At 37.4% G+C, this 18,537-nt stretch overlaps 4 protein-coding genes across 8 annotated transcripts; 1 reads left to right on the top strand and 3 right to left on the bottom strand.

Annotated features, from left to right (window-relative positions):
* Positions 1–126: 126 nt before the first annotated feature.
* Positions 127–2,976, bottom strand: LOC108142815 (NADH dehydrogenase [ubiquinone] 1 alpha subcomplex subunit 9, mitochondrial). Its single transcript, XM_017266877.2, has 4 exons — positions 2,826–2,976; positions 2,257–2,707; positions 1,460–1,825; positions 127–605 (listed from the first exon to the last, which is right to left on the bottom strand). The coding sequence occupies exons 1-4, from the start codon at positions 2,863–2,865 to the stop codon at positions 212–214; spliced, it is 1,251 nt and encodes a 416-aa protein (XP_017122366.1). The 5' UTR covers positions 2,866–2,976; the 3' UTR covers positions 127–211.
* An 802-nt stretch (positions 2,977–3,778) lies between these two features.
* Positions 3,779–14,960, top strand: LOC108142586 (zinc transporter 1). Of its 4 annotated transcripts, none has more exons than XM_017266546.2 (4): positions 3,779–3,891; positions 10,399–10,590; positions 12,723–13,440; positions 13,720–14,960. In XM_017266546.2, the coding sequence occupies exons 2-4, from the start codon at positions 10,402–10,404 to the stop codon at positions 14,394–14,396; spliced, it is 1,584 nt and encodes a 527-aa protein (XP_017122035.1). In that variant the 5' UTR covers positions 3,779–3,891; positions 10,399–10,401; the 3' UTR covers positions 14,397–14,960. The 4 variants fall into 4 exon arrangements, with proteins under 4 accessions (XP_017122035.1, XP_017122038.1, XP_017122036.1 ...); XM_017266549.1 differs by having other exon boundaries at positions 3,784–3,902; XM_017266547.2 differs by lacking the exon at positions 3,779–3,891 and adding an exon at positions 3,969–3,987.
* On the bottom strand, positions 14,858–17,266 carry LOC108142587 (glutaminyl-peptide cyclotransferase). Of its 2 annotated transcripts, none has more exons than XM_017266550.2 (2): positions 17,150–17,266; positions 14,858–16,143 (listed from the first exon to the last, which is right to left on the bottom strand). In XM_017266550.2, exons 1-2 carry the CDS (start codon positions 17,264–17,266, stop codon positions 15,196–15,198), a joined length of 1,065 nt encoding a protein of 354 aa, XP_017122039.1. In that variant the 3' UTR covers positions 14,858–15,195. The 2 variants fall into 2 exon arrangements, with proteins under 2 accessions (XP_017122039.1, XP_017122040.1); XM_017266551.2 differs by lacking the exon at positions 17,150–17,266 and adding an exon at positions 16,210–16,562.
* LOC108142588 (vacuolar ATPase assembly integral membrane protein VMA21 homolog) lies at positions 17,266–18,010 on the bottom strand. Its single transcript, XM_017266552.2, has 2 exons — positions 17,823–18,010; positions 17,266–17,752 (listed from the first exon to the last, which is right to left on the bottom strand). The coding sequence occupies exons 1-2, from the start codon at positions 17,892–17,894 to the stop codon at positions 17,507–17,509; spliced, it is 318 nt and encodes a 105-aa protein (XP_017122041.1). The 5' UTR covers positions 17,895–18,010; the 3' UTR covers positions 17,266–17,506.
* Positions 18,011–18,537: the final 527 nt, after the last annotated feature.

The raw sequence follows: 18,537 nt of genomic DNA, 5'->3' as shown, positions 1-18,537 counted from the left end.
AATTGATTTATACATCTTAATCACTCGCATGTTTGTCCATTAAATTTTCGCAATAGCATTTTTCATAGCACATTGTGACCTTTTGCACAAATATTATCAATCATTTCCTAAGAAAATCACTCTTAATTTGTCGACTTCTCTTTATTGACGCATCGCCTTAACAAATCCAACTAAAAATTTCCAATCAACACAGACAACAGCCATATCCCGCTTAGGCAAACAGACGCAGTTCGTCGCGTGCCTCGATGCACTTGGGCGGCGATGGCGTCTCGAATTCGCCCAACTCGGCGTCGTAGTAGAGGGCCGCGCGATAGGGACGCAGTTCCCACGGCACCTGCTGCTCCATGGTGGTCAGGTTGATGCCCAGATCCTCCAGCGTGGGCACTCCAGTCAGCACCTTATCGGTGACAGCCTCGCGCTCGATGCGAGCAGGATGCAGACCGCCGATCGGGGCGCCGGGGCAGATCCAGCTGTTCAGCCTGGCCTTCAGCAGGAAGGTGGGGTCCCAGCGCATGTCGTAGCGCATGTAGCCCCAGCGCTTCTGGTCCTTGCGCATCAGGCGGTGGAACCAGTCGACCAGCTCGCTCAGCTGGTAGCGTTTGGGTCTGAAAAGGTTAACAGCAATTATTTGGAGGATCTCACAAATTATGTAGTTTTGATACATTTTGTAGTTCTGATAAAGAATTGGATACTTAAAGTATGCAATTTAAACTAAAATAAAACAGATCTCTTTATGCTCTTAAATAATAAAGAAATCGTGATTAAACTAAGACAATTACTGAATTATAATAAGTTATAATCAGGGTTGGGGTGTACCTAGATTGTACCAAGGTACGTACTTAGGTTAGAATTAATGTTACCTTATACCTTACCTAGCTAAAAGTATGTGAGAATTCCTTACCTAGATAAAGATGTTGATTTAAAAAAAAAAAGAAACTGGCTATGTTAGATATTTAGGTACTGAAATATATTTTGTTTGGTTTTCAAAAAGGCTTGATATCACTTAACTTAATTTAATTTTAATTTTCGCCAATATGCCAATAAAATAATTTGAGTACATCTTAAAAAAAGGTAATTAAACCGTATATGCAAGATAAAATATGTTCTTTTTTCCTTTTTTTTAAAACCAGACTTAATAATATATATCAACCTTTATCTACAACTTCGTGAATATTAAAAAAATTATTAAAAATGTTTTTATTTTAGCCTAGTTGTACCTTTTTTATTACCTAGATACTTCTCAAATTGTGTACCTTTTACATTACCTAGGTACTTATTTTCTCAAATACCTTGTACCAAAAAACTAGTACCTTTCCCAACACTGGTTATAAACAAGGCAATCAAATTTTAATTATATTTGCTTGTTGATTTCAAAAAAGAGTTTTACCAATTAAGCAGTAAACATGTAATTTAATGGAAATGTTACATAGTAAGCTTCTTGTTGGAGAGATTGACTTACCCAACGGCCTGGTAGATGCGACCGGCGGAGTCCGGATCCTTGGCGGCATTGATGATGGCCTGGGCCACGTCCGAAACGTAAACGGGCTGCTTCACAGTCTTCTCGCCCTTGTGCCACAGCGGCATCGAGCGGAACTGACGACGCCAGATGTGGGCGTAGTAGCGCAAGAAGCGATCCTCGGACCCGTAGATATCCGCCGGACGGATGATCGTCGCGTTGGGGAAGGCGTCGCGCACCCGCAGCTCACCCTCGTACTTGCTCTTCAGCCACTCACTGCCGCCCTTGACGAACAGATCCTGCGGATTGGCCTCCACGTTCAGGGAGGACAGGTGGATGAAGCGCTCAACTCCAGCCTCGCGGGAAATCCTAAAATACAAAAAACATTCGATTAATATTAGATTAATAATTAAGTAGTTTAGCTAAGTTAATAATTAAATAGTTTTGTGCCAGGGGCACTTTTTATTTCTGAGTGAACAAATATTAATTTTGTCGGCATACATATTTGTTTACTTGTATATATGTATATAAGTTTATCTAACTAGATTTTAAAGCAGATCAGTGAGTTTGTATTTTATATAAATGCTTATTCGATATGTAATTGATTTATTAATTTCTGGGAGTCAGGGCTTGTTAAAACATTTAAGAACATTTAGTTATTTAAATACTATTCAAATGCGAATGCTTTAGGTAAATGTTGTAAACAGGCCTGTTTTTCAAGAACAATACCAAAACATTTAGGTTCTTGCGGTAGCATTAGACTTATTATAAGTATGTTTGATAAAGTATATAATATTCACCTGGCGATCCTTTCGGCTCCGTTGACATGGACATCCTTGTACTTGAAGTTCTTGGTCTCAAAGTCCCTGCCCACCAGATTGATGACCACGTTCGAGTGCTTGACGGCTTCGCGAATGGAGGCGGGATCTTCCAGGTTGTAGAAGTGGAACAGCACCTGGCCGAGATCGCCGGTGACCTTCAGGCGGATGACATCGGAATCGTCACCGCGGTAGGGCAGGATCATCTGGGTGCCGGATTTGCCCAGCTTATTGCACACATAGCGACCCACGAATCCAGTGGCTCCGAAAACCGTGGCCACAATCCCATTGAAACTGCTTCGTCCTCCAGTTCCGCGCTTCATGGCAGCCGGATTCGTGGTCCTCAGCGGACGCGGACCATCTTCCGGCGGAGCAGCGGCGGCGGAATATCCACGCAGGCATAGAACTCCCACCACGCCATTGCCATGGTGCTCTGAGTATCGGGAATTTAACCGAAAATGAACCAAAAATAAGCCACAACATTGGTGGCAGAACTCATATTACATAATTTGTTTGACCGGATGTTTTTGCCCGCAGGCGACGCTACTCACTGGCCAGCTGGAGATTACGGGTTAGTACTATGGCGGCCATTTCGTACCGGCGCACTAAACCAACTCGATTGGATAAATTAAACGCTTAAAATCCTATTTTATTTCGGGCAGTTTTGCTCCAAACCAGTGTGACCGCGTCTCAACCATTAAAATATACCGTAGTGTGGTGACAAGTAATACTAAAAACATTTAATTAATATACCAAAAATAAGAGTGTCAAGAGTGTCTACATGTCAAATGTAGAGAAGAGCGCGGTTGCCAGACTTTTGAACAAGATCGGATTTGAAAAATAACGAACAATTTTCAGATTGATCTTTTAAATAAAATTGAGCTGGTTTCAAAAAGATTTATTATACCCAATTTCATACAGCATGTATTAAAATTAACAATTAATCTTTACATCTTATTTTAAATGTTTGTTATACTTTTTTTATTGGTTTTTAATGTAAGTTTAAATTATATAAATATAGTTTAACAAACAGCTATTTACTCGTTATTCCATTTATTTTCTTTTTCTTTCCCACGAAAAATGTATGTATTCACATATGTATGTACCTATTATCTGTTGATAAATTGACTAATTTGTGGCTTTATTTTAAATAAATATATGTGTTATGTACATTTTATTTTTAAGAAAGAATAAAGTAAGCTTACTAATTACCTTACAGTTTGGTTTGTTACAATTTAATAACCTTGTGATGGTTATCTTATTTAATCACTTGCTTAGCTGTTATTATAGTTGACAAATCTACTCAACTGGCTCTTAATTTATGAATAGTCTTGAACAAATAAGACGTAAGCTAACCGTGTCCCAGTTGAAATGGAACTGCCTTGACAGCCAGTCAAACCGCCGAGTTTTTATCTAATGTGCGTGGTTTAATTGCAATTTGCAGGCCCGCGGATCGCTTAATTCGGCACGGCCTGGGTTCTGTGGACAAAGAATTTAGTTAGTCGCCTTCGAGCTGTAAGCACGAGAGCATCGTACTAGCAAAGTGCTATCTGTTCAACATCTACCAAATAGGGATTAAGTGCCCTCATATCAACGTCGATAAGCAGTCGAGTAAAAGTGAGCTTGTGGTAAAATTATTGATATGGATACACATTGTTGCGGTCATAAATATAATACCTCCTAGAAAATCCGTCCTTTCATTATACAATAAAGGTAAACTAATTAGAACCGGGTCCAGACTCTTTGAATAGAATAAAATTTGTATATTTTACTATTTGAAGTAACTTAAATATTTCTTGAACATTGACTGTTACCAGCTCAGTTTGTAAAAAAATGCTTTAAATTTAATTAAAAATGCATCTAACAGTTAAAGTCACAAATTAAAATACTGTGTTAATAGTGTTTTATATTTAACCCAACATCAATAATACATATTTATATGTACATATGTATGTATAAATGTTTGCATAAAATATTTTTTTTTATTTATTTTTCCTATTTAATCACCATGTCTAAAAATACTTGATTAAAAATTAAATTTCTAAAATTCTGGGACTAATTTATTGCAGACAGTTGTTTGTTTGATAAGCTAGATCAGTGTGTTTGACAATAGTGGACTTAATTCCGCATTGATTATCATATATGTATCTACATATGTACGTACATAAAACGTATATGTATATGTACATATTCATATGTAAGCATCATAAACATGCCTAGATAACATCAAAACATACTTACACACGATCAGACATGCACATACAAACTGTCTCGCGAAATACAAGCTTACCTGCTGTTCCCCTCGTTTTCTCTCTTTCTCCTTTATTTCTCTCTATCAGCTGATAACTTTCAACATTCTCACGCACTTTTACACCCACACAATCGCTATCGCCGTGCTTTCGCTCTCTCTCTCGTTATTTTCTCCCCTTTCCTCCACCTTTCTACACACACACACGTGCAGTCTTACGCTCACTTTCAATTCGCGGGCATTCCGTTTATGTTTTGCCGGCTGTGGTCATTGCTATTGTTGTTTTTTTTTTCGGCCATCTCTCTTTGCGTTTCATACCGTTACAATAAGTACTACGATTTTGATACCTCTTTGTATTTTCCAACTTAGCAAGGAGCATTAATATATTGAGAGCATACCTTTCAAATAAACATTATATTACACTAATTTAGAAATTTAACTTTTAATCTCCTCAACAGCCTTTTCTTTGGATTTTTCTGATTAATAAACATGAAACTTATTTCTGAGAATTTGGAATTAGAAAATCAAAATACATTTTCTTGAATAGCGCATTTACAGATTGCTTTAAAATTATAGTTGTAATAAAAAAGTTAGTCTCTATCAGTTCTACGTGTAAAATGTTAATTTAAATTATAAATGTAAATAATTGTTTGTAAAATATGTAAGATAATAATGTAAGAAAATCACTTTCAATTATATACCAGAACCTTTTAATACCCTGCTAAGTGTAACCAAAAATATGATCAAACAATTGTTTAAAATAATTTGTTGAATAATAATATAAAATACATTTTCAATTATTAGAAAGTTGTTAGAATTGCATCAAACAGTTTTAACAACTTTTTAAAACATACACCTGCTATTATTGGGAACAACAGAAAGTGTACAAAGTCGGCGGCTTGCCAAAATCACTTGGCTTTCCCGTCGTACCTCAAATTAGTGTGCTATATATTTTGTGTCGGCTTTGGCGATCATTCGTATTTGAGCCGCGCTGCAGTAAACAACGCTAGGTAATTCGCTCCCGAAAATTCGCGCGTGCCTCAAAATATTTTAAATCGTGAACGTGCGTGTGTGTGAATGTAATAACAATAATAAAATAGGAAAAGCTAATTTTCCTAAGCAATTTACAGTGCCGCCGGCTATAAATAGCCAGCGTACGAGGAACGCACGCATTTTTCCGCTTATCAGAGTCCAAAAGACGGTAAATTTCCAGTTGTAAGCCAAAATCTCACTTATAGACGAAGGGGGTCTAGACTGATAAGAGGGTTTCGGCCTTGTGCGAATAATATTTGCCTGCGTACATATCTGGGACCGGGATCCGAAAGCACAGTTTCAGATGGTATAGATATATATATATAGATGACTGATTCGTTAGCAGGCTGACTGTGAATCCATTTAGCAAGTGATTATTAAGACGCCTCGCGCCTCTTGGCACCGATGTGAAAAAATATTACCCCAAAAAATTACTAAAGCTAAAATAACACCATCTGCGGGGTATAAAAATAAATTTGATCGAAATCAACGCTAATTATAGGTTATATCTGTCTACGATCCAATCGTCTCGGGGGCTAAGATTGAGCTAAAAACAAATTCTCACTCTAAGCTAATTCAATGCAAATTGATCCGGGCCTTGGCTCAAGTACTGAAGAACGCAGCCGTGTTCCCAATGCAATATTATAAACAATTATCCATCCGTTAGTTGTTGAAAATATAAACAAACAGAATGGGTCAAAATAATAGTGGTTGCCTTTAAAAATAGGGTTTACTTTATTATAGTATTAGTATCATAATTAAAATAAAAGACTATAAAGATCAAAGTCCAACAAAAAGCGAAAATATATCGCTTACTCCTAGAAGTTCACGTTACTAAAAAATATTCTTGCTTAAATTAAGAAAAAGTTTAGTTTTTGGTAGTTATGTAAATGCATTTCAAGAAATAATCGCTAAAATATTTTAATATATAAAATTTCGACCGCAACTGTATGTTTATATTTTATTCAATTTTTTTTTCCAAAGGCGAGTCATTAAGTGTAATTGAAGTGGGTCTTTAGTAATCAGCATTAATATCAATTTGTGTATTATTTTAATGGGTTTATATATCATCAAAAAATCTCATTCCACTTGATCACGTTTCTGATGAGGATGCCAGGGAAAGTGCTTTGCTGGGCGTTTCATTCATGGATTTATAGGCGCAGATCTCACGTAGATCGTGGTGCATAAAACTGTAATTAAAATTTTTACACTTCTTTGTTTATTTTAATGGGAATATTTCATTGAATTGTGGGCCTCAGCTTATATTATGTACAGGTGGTCAGGGCTGTGCAGTTTTATCTACAACTATATAAAGAAAAGAAATTGCATTAGCGTATTGAGTTTCATTATTACGATTAAGACAGGCAGAAGTCAGACGAAAGTCAGTTTATAACAGAAACAGCGGTTTAAAAAAGAAAGAAAACCTAATCCTAGTCAACAATGTATTCATTAAGTGTATTGATTTTGTTGTCAAGATATTTATCGTAAGTAACTCCTTTAGTGATCTGTTTTCGAAACGAACTATTTTGAACGGTTGATAGTAAAAATTCAAGTTTGTATCTTTGCATAGTCTTTAAATATATAATGATGTTAATTCTAGGTTTTTGGAGGAACGCCAAAAATGTCCCAAAAACTGAAAACTCAAAATCTACTGAACTAGTAATGAAATTTTCCTAACTTACCTAGCAACATTTGCCGGTAGCAACATGTTTCCTTAACAACATTCCTCATCGAATCCCCCGTCTAGCGATGGTATTTTAACCCACCTGATGCCGAGTTGTTTTCGATATTGTTTCAAAATCGTTCTTATCAGTAGAGCTGTCCAATTCCCATATAATCACATGAGGGCGAGATAGCAATAGGTGGCTAGACAACTATCTCTGTCTGCTTATCAGGTGTCTGCTTTTGGCGCGTTCGAAAAGTGTTCAAATATGCCTCATACACAATAGCTAATTGCCAACGACAACAAAGTAATAAAATATTGGCAGCACACTTTGTCTATATCCCAGTGATAGGCAATAACAATATTGATAGATTTTTAAAATAAATCAAGTTTGTTTTCTATTCCCCTTGTGCATTACAAATTCTAAAAGCATCGGCGACCTTGTCATTGTGGTCGAAATGGTCAAAAATATTAGATAGGTGCTGTTGGTGGCTTTAAAAACAGGCCAGGGACCCGCATAGGAAGTATTTTTTAATTCAATTTCGAAATCTACGCAAAAATCAAAGTACAAATGGTTTTTGTTGCCAAGTTCAATTTGTATGCAGGCAACGGCCCAAACGAAAAATCAAACAAACCAACAAACAGAATTAATGCACCTGATGGCAAATCAAAATAAAAAAGCAAATGTTATTGGTCCCAAATTTTATTGCATGCTTCTCGCATTTTGTTGATGCTTTCAATTGATGAAGTGAGTTGTAGTATTCACCTAATTGACAATCAAGTTGTCAACTTTTGGCGCAGATTTACGATCTGGGTTTTACGAAAACAAACAAAGTCCGGATTCCAATCAAATATTTTGGTAGGTCGTTAAAAGTTAAGAGAACACGTGAAAAGAGTAAATTCAAAATTAATTGAAATACTTAAAGATTTTTTCAAAAGCTAGTTCCAAACTCATTCTAATCAAAAAGATCATGTACCATTTTGATTAATTCAAAATAAAATTCAATATTAGTGTTGTCTTACATATACTAAAATGTAGTGTATTTATTTTCCGATTTAATTCATTACTTAAAGTAATAAAATCGTTTACATTTTAAGTTACAAACAAATTGTAAATTATAAATATACTTGATTTTGCTACAGTTCAAGGCTTAAAATTCACATTCCATTTATATCACACAATGTTTTATCTCGAGGATCACTTTCTTATCTTCTTTATCCCCTAGCAACTACACCAACAATAAGCGAACTAAGGTTTCCCATGCCTCAGTATCTGTATCTGTATCTGTATCTGTATCTGTATCTGTATCTGTATCTGTATCTGTATCTGTATCTGTATCTCCGCTTATCTTTTGTTATCTCGTGTTCGAGCCCCTGTTCCATTACCTCCCACAAACCACCGCACTCCTCCAATTTCCAATGAAAATGAAATCAAATTGAGGAAATGAACATTTAGCGGCTGTGGCAAGTGGAACAACTGGGAGATACATATGTATACTATATATCATCCCCCTATATATATTTGTCTATGGGGAGTATCTAAATTGTTTGTTGCTACCTGTACAATAGTATCTTGTTAATTGTTATCTGTACAATGTCTCTGCTGTAAGTATGGGAATCATTCGATTGTTTGCTGGGGTGCACAATCTAGTGCCCCCGAGGCGCCATTTAGCGCTTTTGTACTTAGCTTCTAATTACAAACCTCCTATATGGGGGTACTAAAACAATAGATTATATCATTTGATCGATTCCAATTATTCGCTATTGCACGTGTGACAATTTGGAATGCAATTGGCTCATTTAAAAGTCGACAACGTGCAGGGGAGGCTTGCATCATTTAATAGAATATAATGATTGCTGATAGTGTTCATTTGCGTAGTATACTTATTGAGCATTCCAGATGGAAGCGACGGATATAAATCAGCTAAGATTTATTGCAAAAAAAGTGATCTCAGGCATCACCTACAAAAAAAAAGTATGCTCTGTTTGAAAAATCACTGTTGTAATTAAAATGTCATTAGAATCTTGGCAACCCTTATTTTAAAATTGGAATAAGTTGTAAAAAATCAAAGCAAAAAGGTCTTGATTTTAATTACTCCCTCAGTCCTTGTAACTTTTAGACCGTCCATTTGGATTAACCGAAAAGTGCGACATGTTCCACGATAATTACTTTACTAGAGGGCATTTAACCATTACAAATGATCAACCGAATAGGGTTCAACCTTGGGGTTACATTGCGGCAAACAAAAACTGGGGAGGCCAACAAACAATCGGTAGCCATATATCCACGATCACGTAAAGTTACGTCAATGTCGCAGGCGATCGAAGCGATCGAAGCGATCGATTCGATGAGATACGCTGAGGTAGCCACAGGTAAAACGGGCCCATTTTGCATCTTCATTTGCATGCAATCCAGGAGAAGCTCAGACCCAGGCCCATGCCCACATGATGATGATCATGATATCGATTTGCATACCAGGTTGGCATGGGCTGAACCCTAAATATGGCAGGTTCAGCTCGGTTCAGTGCGGTATCGCTCCAAAACGGTTCGGTTCGTTTAACCCGCATTGGACACTTGAACTTGACACAGTTCGGATCGGTTTTACTCATTGAATGGCTAATAAAAGGTTTTCTGTCTATTGATAGATGTGACGGCGGTTTTTTGCTAGTTCTAATAATGATCTATCAATAACTGATAATTAAGGGTTCATCCCTTTTCGTGTAAAATTTTTTTTTAATATTTTTAAATTTAATTAGCTAGTAAAGAAAATGCTTCTTATATAATTTGATCGAAAACTAAAATGGCTTTACAAAATTAAACAAAATAAGTGAATAATATTTGTAGCCAAAATATGTCTACTTAAAATAATGTACATAGGTTATGTTCACTGAAATAATAATTTTTAATGTGAAATTTATAAAATACCCTTTTAAATTCGATTTATTACCGGCTAAAGCTTGCTGAGATATTATCACAAATTTTCCAATGAGGTGGAATGACGATTGACAAGTTGATAAACATGCAAATTGTAAATTTGTATAAGCAATAAATTGAGTCAATTTATATAGATCACACCTATGAGGGTTCGTTGACAAGTTGTGACCTCCCCGACATTTATTTCCGTAAAGTATCGAATATTTAAGCAATCACTTCTCACCCACTTTCGATGCCCTCTTGCAGACAATGCCGGTGAAAGAGATACTTCAGCGGTGCAGGCCGATCCCGCTGTACACGGTGCTGGTGCTATCGATCTGCTACTTCGTGCTCCAGCTGATCCTCAGCCACTTGACGCACGGACTCACTCTACTGATGGCATCCCATCACATGTTGTGCAACATTTTCGCACTCGGCGGCTGCATCATCACAATTAAGGTAAGTGGAGCAACCTGTTTGTGCACTGAAAAACATTTCTTTGATTATTGATTTGTAAATTAAAAATAATACCTCAAATGGAAAATATTAAAGCGCTACATATCTTACCTCACCTTTAATTGCTATCGAAATCATGTAATAATATAAATATAACGTTTGTTATATTAAAGCAAAAATTAAAAATATAATATATATATTGACAGCTAGCAAATGATTCTTTCCGTTAAACCGTTTTTAATGGGACTAAACAAACATATTTACAAAATAAGTTATTTCACAAATACTTAACCAAAAAATATAGGAAAATGTAATTTTTTTTTCAACTTTTCGACCTGTATTCTTTATATATACAATATCTTAAACCGAAATATTTTTCACTGATTGTTTTCAAAAAATAATTGTGTTGCCAGAGCAGTTTGACTTATTTTGCTTGGCGGTTTTAATTTTTGTTTTTGGCCAGGAAATGTCGCGTGCTGGTGCAAAGTCGAAACAGATGCTGGTGCATTGAACTTTTATTGTGGCCAGCAAAAAATGTATCGAACGCATTCCAAACACATTTTTTACTTGGCGCAGAACTGGTTTTGTTTGGAGTTTTATTTCGATAATTTATGTCCAAATTTTTGAAATTTTTATCTCTTGGGAGTGGTTTTTTGGTTATTATTTGGGCTTATCGGTCAATTTGGTCACGGTTTTTGTTGGGCTTATCAGCTGATTGCTGTGTAATTGGCTACTCAAGTGAAATGCCTCTGTCTACACAGCTTGTGACATGAAATTAGGTTGATTACACGGAGATATCGTACAAAGTGTTGTCATACTCAGTTTCTATGTTCAGATAAGTTCAAATGGAAAACAAATTTATGAGTATCGTTTGGTAGATTGCAAAAAAGGCAATATATGTGAGATCTTTATAGTTAGGGATAGAAAGGATTCCATTCAATTGATTGATTTTGAGTTTGTGTTCTAATTTTAATTTTTAAACAAAATTTCAGAAAAGAAACTTTATATATCTATTTTTTGCCTAATATAAAAAATTTCAAATAAATTAAAGTTAAAAGTTGTTTAGCTTTTAAGTTCTAACTTATGAAAATTAAAAAAAACATTTTTGAATTAATTTTTAAAAGTTTCTTGAATTAATTATCCATAGTTAAACTGCTTTTTTTTCTAATAAAAACTTTTACCCTTATTTTGTTTAAATATTATTTGCAGTTTTACAAAATATATTGTTAATATGGCAACTTAAATAATCAATATTTAATCAAACGCCGTGACATCGCTTGAACTATTTTCTTCATTTTTAGTTTGCCACGGATTAATTTAAATTCAAGGTGAATACTTCCATAAGCAAAATGTCCGACTAAAAATTTATGGAGCAGCCAAAGCTAATATTTTGTTATTGAATGGATGCAAAAATCGTTGCCGCCACGGGAAAGCGTGCCAAGCACGTTTCGCAAAAGACAAAGACAAGGCCCAAAACGGCAGAAAGCAAACAAGACTTGGCCAAAATCGCAGAGTTACAGACCAGAAATCGAAAGCTTCCAAACAGTTGACGGTGTTGTAGGTGTGGACAGTTGTGTGGGCCGATTCCGAGCTTATATAATGGGGCAGACGGAAGATCAGCGAAGCGTTTAAATAGCTGCCAACAATTGTTGATGGGCCAATGCCAATTGTTATGATTTGGCTTAGAAAGCATGACGATGTTTGAACTTTTCCACTTGATTCTATTCCTATTTGATGTTTTTGGACAACATTGTAAAAAATTGGACAATAACAATTAATGTTGTCTATACAACATAGACTTTATTGGCTCAATAAGTAAAAGTACACGGAAAATGATTAAAATTTTTTCTAATACATTACTGAGGAATGTACTTCATTTGAAAGCAAACCGTGAAAGTTAACGAATAGCGGCTGAAAAAAGTTATAAAGTTATCTGGAATATGTTTTTTACCTTTTTTAAACTAAAACTTTTCAATAATTTTTTAAAAGATTAAAAAAAAAAGAATTCCCTTTTTACAGCCCTGTATTTTAATTTTTGTGCTAAAACATAAACTTCTTTTATTGTTAAATTGACTTTTTTCAACCAATAAACTATTTAATTATTTGTTATTGTCATTCTTTTTGAAATCTTTTAGCATAGTAAACAAAAGCCGGATCCCCAAAATCCGCCCCCAAATCAGACCAAGGTCAACTTCAACGGCAATGGATCGGGAGTGGTTGTTAACCTGGCCGAAACGGAGGCCCAAAAACGGGCTAAACGGGAGTGCCGTGAGCAAAAGCTACGAAATACCTTTGGTTGGGCCAGGATCGATATACTGACCATGCTGATTGTGTTCATTATCCTGGCGTCGTTATCCTTTTCCCTGGTGGTGGAGGCTTTGCAAACACTTGTTCACATCGACCATCAAGATACGATGCACCTACCGATTCCAATGATGATGCTCGGCTTTGTGGGCCTAGTCCTGAATGGACTTACATATCTGCTCATTGGCGGATACACGCTGCATCAGGGCAGCTTTCTGCACCTGACTCCCGGCGGAAATGTGGTGCTTGAGCGTCCCATGTCCAGCAATCTGGATCTGTCCCTCACTCCAATGCAAAGGCAACTCAGTAAATCCCGAAACGATCGTCAGTTACGCGAGGAATTGGAGGCGGAGGTGGGTAGTGTTTACTTCGCCACCAAACGCCAGGGAGCAGTGGAAATGCTGCGCGATGTGTCCAGTACCATATTTGTGATCGTTTGTGCCGCAATCGTCTATGTGGCGGAGGATGAGCATCATACTGCCAAATTTATTGATCCCGTCCTCTCCATTTTCTCTTGTGTCCTGCTCGTGACGCTTAGCTATCCCTACAGTAAGTGCATATTATTTAAATTATATTATATTATATAAAACCACAAAAGAAAAAAAATAATGAATAGGTCATTCCTATTAACTTTTGATAATAGCTTTAAATGTCAATATGTCAATTTCTAGAAGATATCTTAAACAACAGCACAACTATTTTTGTAAAATATACAAATTGTCTTTTTAACAGTTTTTTATTTACAATCTAACATTTTTTTATTTTCAATATTTTTTTTCTTTAATAAATTATCTTCTAAAATTAAATTATTTGTTATATCTTTTATAGTGAAAGAATCCTGCCTGATCCTGCTACAAACAATTCCGGGTTCCATCGATCTGGAGATCTTTGAGAGGACACTGGTCACCAAATTCCCGGAGATTATCAGTTACCATGATCTGCACATATGGCAGTTGGCCGCCCATCGATACGTGGCCACCATTCACATCCAGTTCCAGAATCCCAAACTCTACCTCAAGATCATCGAACAGGTGCGGGCATATTTCCATGATCAGGGTATCGGAGCGGTCACCATCCAACCGGAGTTTTATCCGTCCACCAATAAAAATGCCTCTGCCTCGCTGGAATGCCTGATGCAATGTCAGGCAGCGGAATGCATTGAAAAAGTTTGTTGCCGGGACTCCCGCAGCGATCTCCGTGAGGTTTGCGATGCTCCCGGAGGCCGAAAGTCATCTACTCCAATCAAATGTCAAGGCGATGGCCACGATCATGGCAGGGGAAAATCGAAATCCTGCGCCGAACTTAGCGCAGTGGTTGTGGAGAAACCCAAGGAACTGAATGCAGCCCAGCTGTTAAAGGGTCAAGATCAGGAAGTGGCCAAATCCATGCCCAAACTGCAACATACGCCATCGGATGCTGAATCGACCTGTTTGGGTACATCTTCATCGAATGAATATACATCCAAATCAAATGACAGTCCACCTCCTCCAACGAGTAGCGATTGATTCACCTTAAATAACCATAGTATTGAATCAAGGCTTAACGATTTTAGCTAGTTCTTAAGTTAGTTTACGAATTTGCCATATATCTGTTGGAGCTCCTTTTTTAAAACTAGACGCCTAAGAAGAACTGGTAGGCTACGCTTGATCACAAGAGTTGAGAATTCAGTAAAATGTAAGCAAAAGAGTTTCAGTCAACTTCAATATTAAGTCTTAACCAACTTCTTTTCGATCATGTTTTGATTTTAAGAATTTGGTTTTGAGCACTTTTAGTCAAATTTTTGTATCTCATCTAAATTTTAATATATATACTTTTAATCCTAAGACGTTAAATTTCAGAACCGAAATTTTAGAACACAATGAAATCACTTAAAATAAATGTTTATAATCAGGTGCTGTTTTCTCCCCTCTCTTGTGTCAAGAAACGAACTACATTTTGCCAACCAGTGCAATTAGTTTACGAATAATTTGTTTTAAGGTACATTTACTATGTATATGTTGTACTATATAAGTCTTAAACATTTACAACCGAAAGATTACAAAAAATATATCAAACTTGACGTGTCATTAGCTAAACAATCTTTTCTTTGAACTATAAATACGTGGGTATAAAAATATTTGGATAGGTGTTTTGTAAGTCTGCTTAAGTAGTTTTGAAGCACACAGTCAGTTAACAATAGGGTCCTCTCCAAGGTACCGCGGCGGGTAAAAGAACATTTAACAATGTCCCCATATCGGACAGGTCAGTTAGATAAGGCCGTAATTAGATAGAACATTTGTGATTCACTGGGGGGCATAACTTGTACTACTTGTGCTCGCCTCCGCCCAGCAGGTACTCCAAAGCGAAGAGCCGTATAATCAGTGCCAGGTTGTCCGTCGTCGCATAATCAATCACACTGGCGTTATCATCCGGCGTATGCCAGACACTTGGAAAGGGCACCGGAATGAGGTGCAGCACCGGTACATTTCGCCGCAGGAAGGGTATGTGATCGTCCTCGATGTAGGAGGATCGCATGGCCTGCGACTGGAAGTAGCGGGTGGGATCGCGCTGGGAAACTCCACTGTTGGCATAGCGCTCCAAGAGCTGCAACTTGGCCAGCCTTGTCTCAACGGACTGCATACGCATGTACCAGGACTCGGTGTTCTCGAAGAAGCTGTAGAAAGCTGGATCGGGGGCTCCTAAAAGATCCAGTAGCACCAACATATCTATCCTGTCCAGTTTCTTTTCCTTGTGCCACTTTTTGGCCAAGTGACGGGCTCCGTAAATGGAATCCTTGGGTCCCCATTCCTCGAAGGCCTCCTCGCCGTCAAAGAACAAGAGCATCAAACTGAGTTTGCTTTTCTTGAGGGGCTTAAGTTGCTCCTGCAGCACTTGGGCCAGGTTCAGGAGCATGGCACACGGCACTGCGGAGTCGGTGGCCCCCAGGAATTCCACTCCCGGCATGTACTTGCTATCGTAATGGCAGGCCAACACCAGGAAACGCTCTGCGTTTGGATTCAGTGTGGCTATGATGTTGTGAAAATGCAATTTTCCCTTGATGGGAGTTTCGTCGTGGAAACTGTTCACCTCCACATCCCAGTCCAGATCCCTCAAGCTCTGGCTTATATACTTCCGTACAATGCTGTGGTTTCCCGAGCCCACAACTCGGGGTATTAAGATATTGTCGATGGCCTCCCTTAGATGCAGTTTATCGGACAGATTGCTGTACTCCAGAAAGCGGGATTCGGAAAGCTCACTGGGATTGTAGGATATCTGTTGGGAGTAAAGAAGACATACATAGGTTTAGGTGGCAGCTGGAAAGGTGTATCCTTTGTTGACCTGCGAGCGCCCCACGAGATTATCCTTGAGTTGTACGGATCCCCTGGCCAAGGTGGCTATCAAAGCCGTCTGCACGCACAGCGTCCAAATTCTAGTGGTTCGTTGGAGCATATTTAACCGACTGACTAAAGACTACGTGGCCGAGTATTTTGTTTTGATGTGTGGGAGTGTTCTGCCCCAACAGGTGGTTCCGATCAATAGCGGCAAGTGTGTGGAGTTCCAAGGACGTGCGTCTGCGGCACGACTTTGCAGCAGACTGCGGCATGTAATGGGAAATATCTGCCGTGGCTAGTAATTTATCATTTTAGCAAGTTATTCGGGGAAACTTGTGTGTGGCACAAAACAACAAAGCATAGGCGTAGCAAAGGGGGATTAGATTGTTTGCCAGTATTAAATAATTCAAAATAAAACTTTGAGTTTTGGTAAGTCATTCTTGTTAAATATTATATATAATACGTTTTCGAATATTCCTATAATAAATAACTAATTGGTATTTTTAGAAAGTCCATTCAAAGTTAATTCTAACCCCACTAAAGAAGTAGCTATGTTTACGCCCATGTTGTTAGAACAGCTGCTTTTCAGCTTTAACAGGTGGCAACGCTAGGCGTTAACAGCTGGCAGCACCATAAATAAGTTAACGGGCACTAAAAACATATAATGGTTTTTTTTCGAAAGGCAACCTAATGTAAATATTTTTTTTGGATACGAAACAATATTGAAAGTTTCGAATATTTTAAGGTCAATTATAGACCAGTTAAAAAATTTGTTGATAAGATAATAATTTGTGGTGTATTTATATTGGTTAGTTTGTGTTTTTAGATAAATTCTCTCTAAACGTACTGTCTCATTAGTTCTCGCTGGAGTTAAGCCTCTTTAAATCCCACCTCCACATTAATAAAGCCCCAAAAATTGTATCTCTTAAGTATGTTCCACTTCTAACCTTAGGAATATCCACCAACTCGAAACAAGCGCCCAGATTGTATATCTTTTTGCGGGGCTTTGGCAGCAATCTCTTGACAGTCTCCATCAGGGAATAATTTCTTAATAGCACACGCATTTTCACTTATTTATGTCTTTTTTAATACAAATTATGCACACAGAACACTTGACAACTCGCTTTCCACGCTGTTATCGAAACTTATGCAATGGAAAACGATTACACACGGTTTACAGGCGACTTTCTCCTCCCTCGCTGGCATATAAACATTTGTATATATATATATAGTATGTATGTACAAGAGTGCTTTGCCGATCTATGGTTAATGGAAATGGGGAAAACAGTCCGGATGAATGAGGATTAGTCCGTTTTGGAGGCCTTCGAACCGGATGCTCCGAAATAGGCCCTGTAGATATAAAGTGCCAGAGCGATGTGCAATGATATGACCGCTCCCACGGCAGCTGCGATATTGACTTTGACTTCCGAAATGTCGAGGAATCGATCCAGAACGAAACCTTTCAGGACGAAGAAAGTCAGCACGGGCAGGAATACGATGAGCATGCAATAGTACAGGACCGTCTTGAACGAGCTGTAGTCCTGCAAGTCCTGGGTATCCAAAATAAACAAGGGATTAGCTAGCCGGCATTGGCACCCATGTATGTATGTAGTTACTTACGTGCGATTGCTGGCGGCCTTGTTTCAGCCCTCCTCCGTTGCCATCGGTGCTCTTCTTAGTTTTATTCGACATTTTACTAGCTATATTAAACCAGGGTTAATTGAAAAAAGCAATAATTTCTTTTAATTTCGTTTTTTGCTTTGACCTGCCATTCGGTTATCAGAAATATTTGACAAATCACTAGTCACATGATAAAACGGTAGTACCGTTCGAAACATCAAATATACCAAAAGATACCGTAGATATTCGATTATTCGTTTTGTAACAAATATTTTAAATCGAAAATTATTTTAATTATTAATTTTTTTTTTTTTTTTTTTGGTTTTAAGTTCACGGTCCCGCTGCCTTTTTAACGTTAAGTTCAAACTTTATTGTTTTGTTTATTCTATTGTGTTTATCCTGCTAATTTTTACATTTAAATAGTAAAAAATCTACAATTATACCATTAAGCCTCTCATTTTAATTCCGTTTTGTTGTCAACTCCAATGATGCATCGGCCCCGGTGGTGTTTTATCTATTTTTTTTACCCAATTTCGTCTAGTACTTTTTACGGGTATCGAGTTTTGCCACTTTTCATAATTCATTGCTCATTGGAAACGCCATACGTTTGTTGTAGCTAAAAAAAATTAGCAATTAATGCAATGTCATAAGCCCATTACCAAGATACACTGCTTTGAGCATTTATTTTACCAAAGTACATTTTAAATATACGTGC

This window comes from Drosophila elegans, unplaced genomic scaffold (assembly GCF_018152505.1).
Source record: "Drosophila elegans isolate 14027-0461.03 unplaced genomic scaffold, ASM1815250v1 contig_208, whole genome shotgun sequence".
In the NCBI taxonomy this organism is placed as follows: domain Eukaryota; kingdom Metazoa; phylum Arthropoda; class Insecta; order Diptera; family Drosophilidae; genus Drosophila; species Drosophila elegans.
The sequence above is the reverse complement of the archived record's forward strand: the minus strand, read 5'-3'. Positions and strand labels throughout refer to the sequence as shown.

Excerpts from the sequence above, each read along its gene's own strand:
- LOC108142815 (XM_017266877.2), bottom strand. The coding sequence starts at position 2,865 with ATGGCCGCCATAGTACTAACCCGTAATCTCCAGCTGGCCA. Across the intron at positions 2,708-2,825 it reads CCGTAATCTCCAGCTGGCCA|AGCACCATGGCAATGGCGTG; the intron begins GTGAGTAGCGTC and ends CCCGATACTCAG. Across the intron at positions 606-1,459 it reads CGCATCTACCAGGCCGTTGG|ACCCAAACGCTACCAGCTGA; the intron begins GTAAGTCAATCT and ends TAACCTTTTCAG.
- LOC108142586 (XM_017266546.2), top strand. The coding sequence starts at position 10,402 with ATGCCGGTGAAAGAGATACTTCAGCGGTGCAGGCCGATCCCGCTGTAC. Across the intron at positions 10,591-12,722 it reads GCTGCATCATCACAATTAAG|CATAGTAAACAAAAGCCGGA; the intron begins GTAAGTGGAGCA and ends GAAATCTTTTAG. Across the intron at positions 13,441-13,719 it reads GACGCTTAGCTATCCCTACA|TGAAAGAATCCTGCCTGATC; the intron begins GTAAGTGCATAT and ends TATCTTTTATAG.
- LOC108142587 (XM_017266550.2), bottom strand. The coding sequence starts at position 17,266 with ATGCGTGTGCTATTAAGAAATTATTCCCTGATGGAGACTGTCAAGAGA. Across the intron at positions 16,144-17,149 it reads AGTTGGTGGATATTCCTAAG|ATATCCTACAATCCCAGTGA; the intron begins GTTAGAAGTGGA and ends TACTCCCAACAG.
- LOC108142588 (XM_017266552.2), bottom strand. The coding sequence starts at position 17,894 with ATGTCGAATAAAACTAAGAAGAGCACCGATGGCAACGGAGGAGGGCTG. Across the intron at positions 17,753-17,822 it reads AAGGCCGCCAGCAATCGCAC|GACTTGCAGGACTACAGCTC; the intron begins GTAAGTAACTAC and ends TTGGATACCCAG.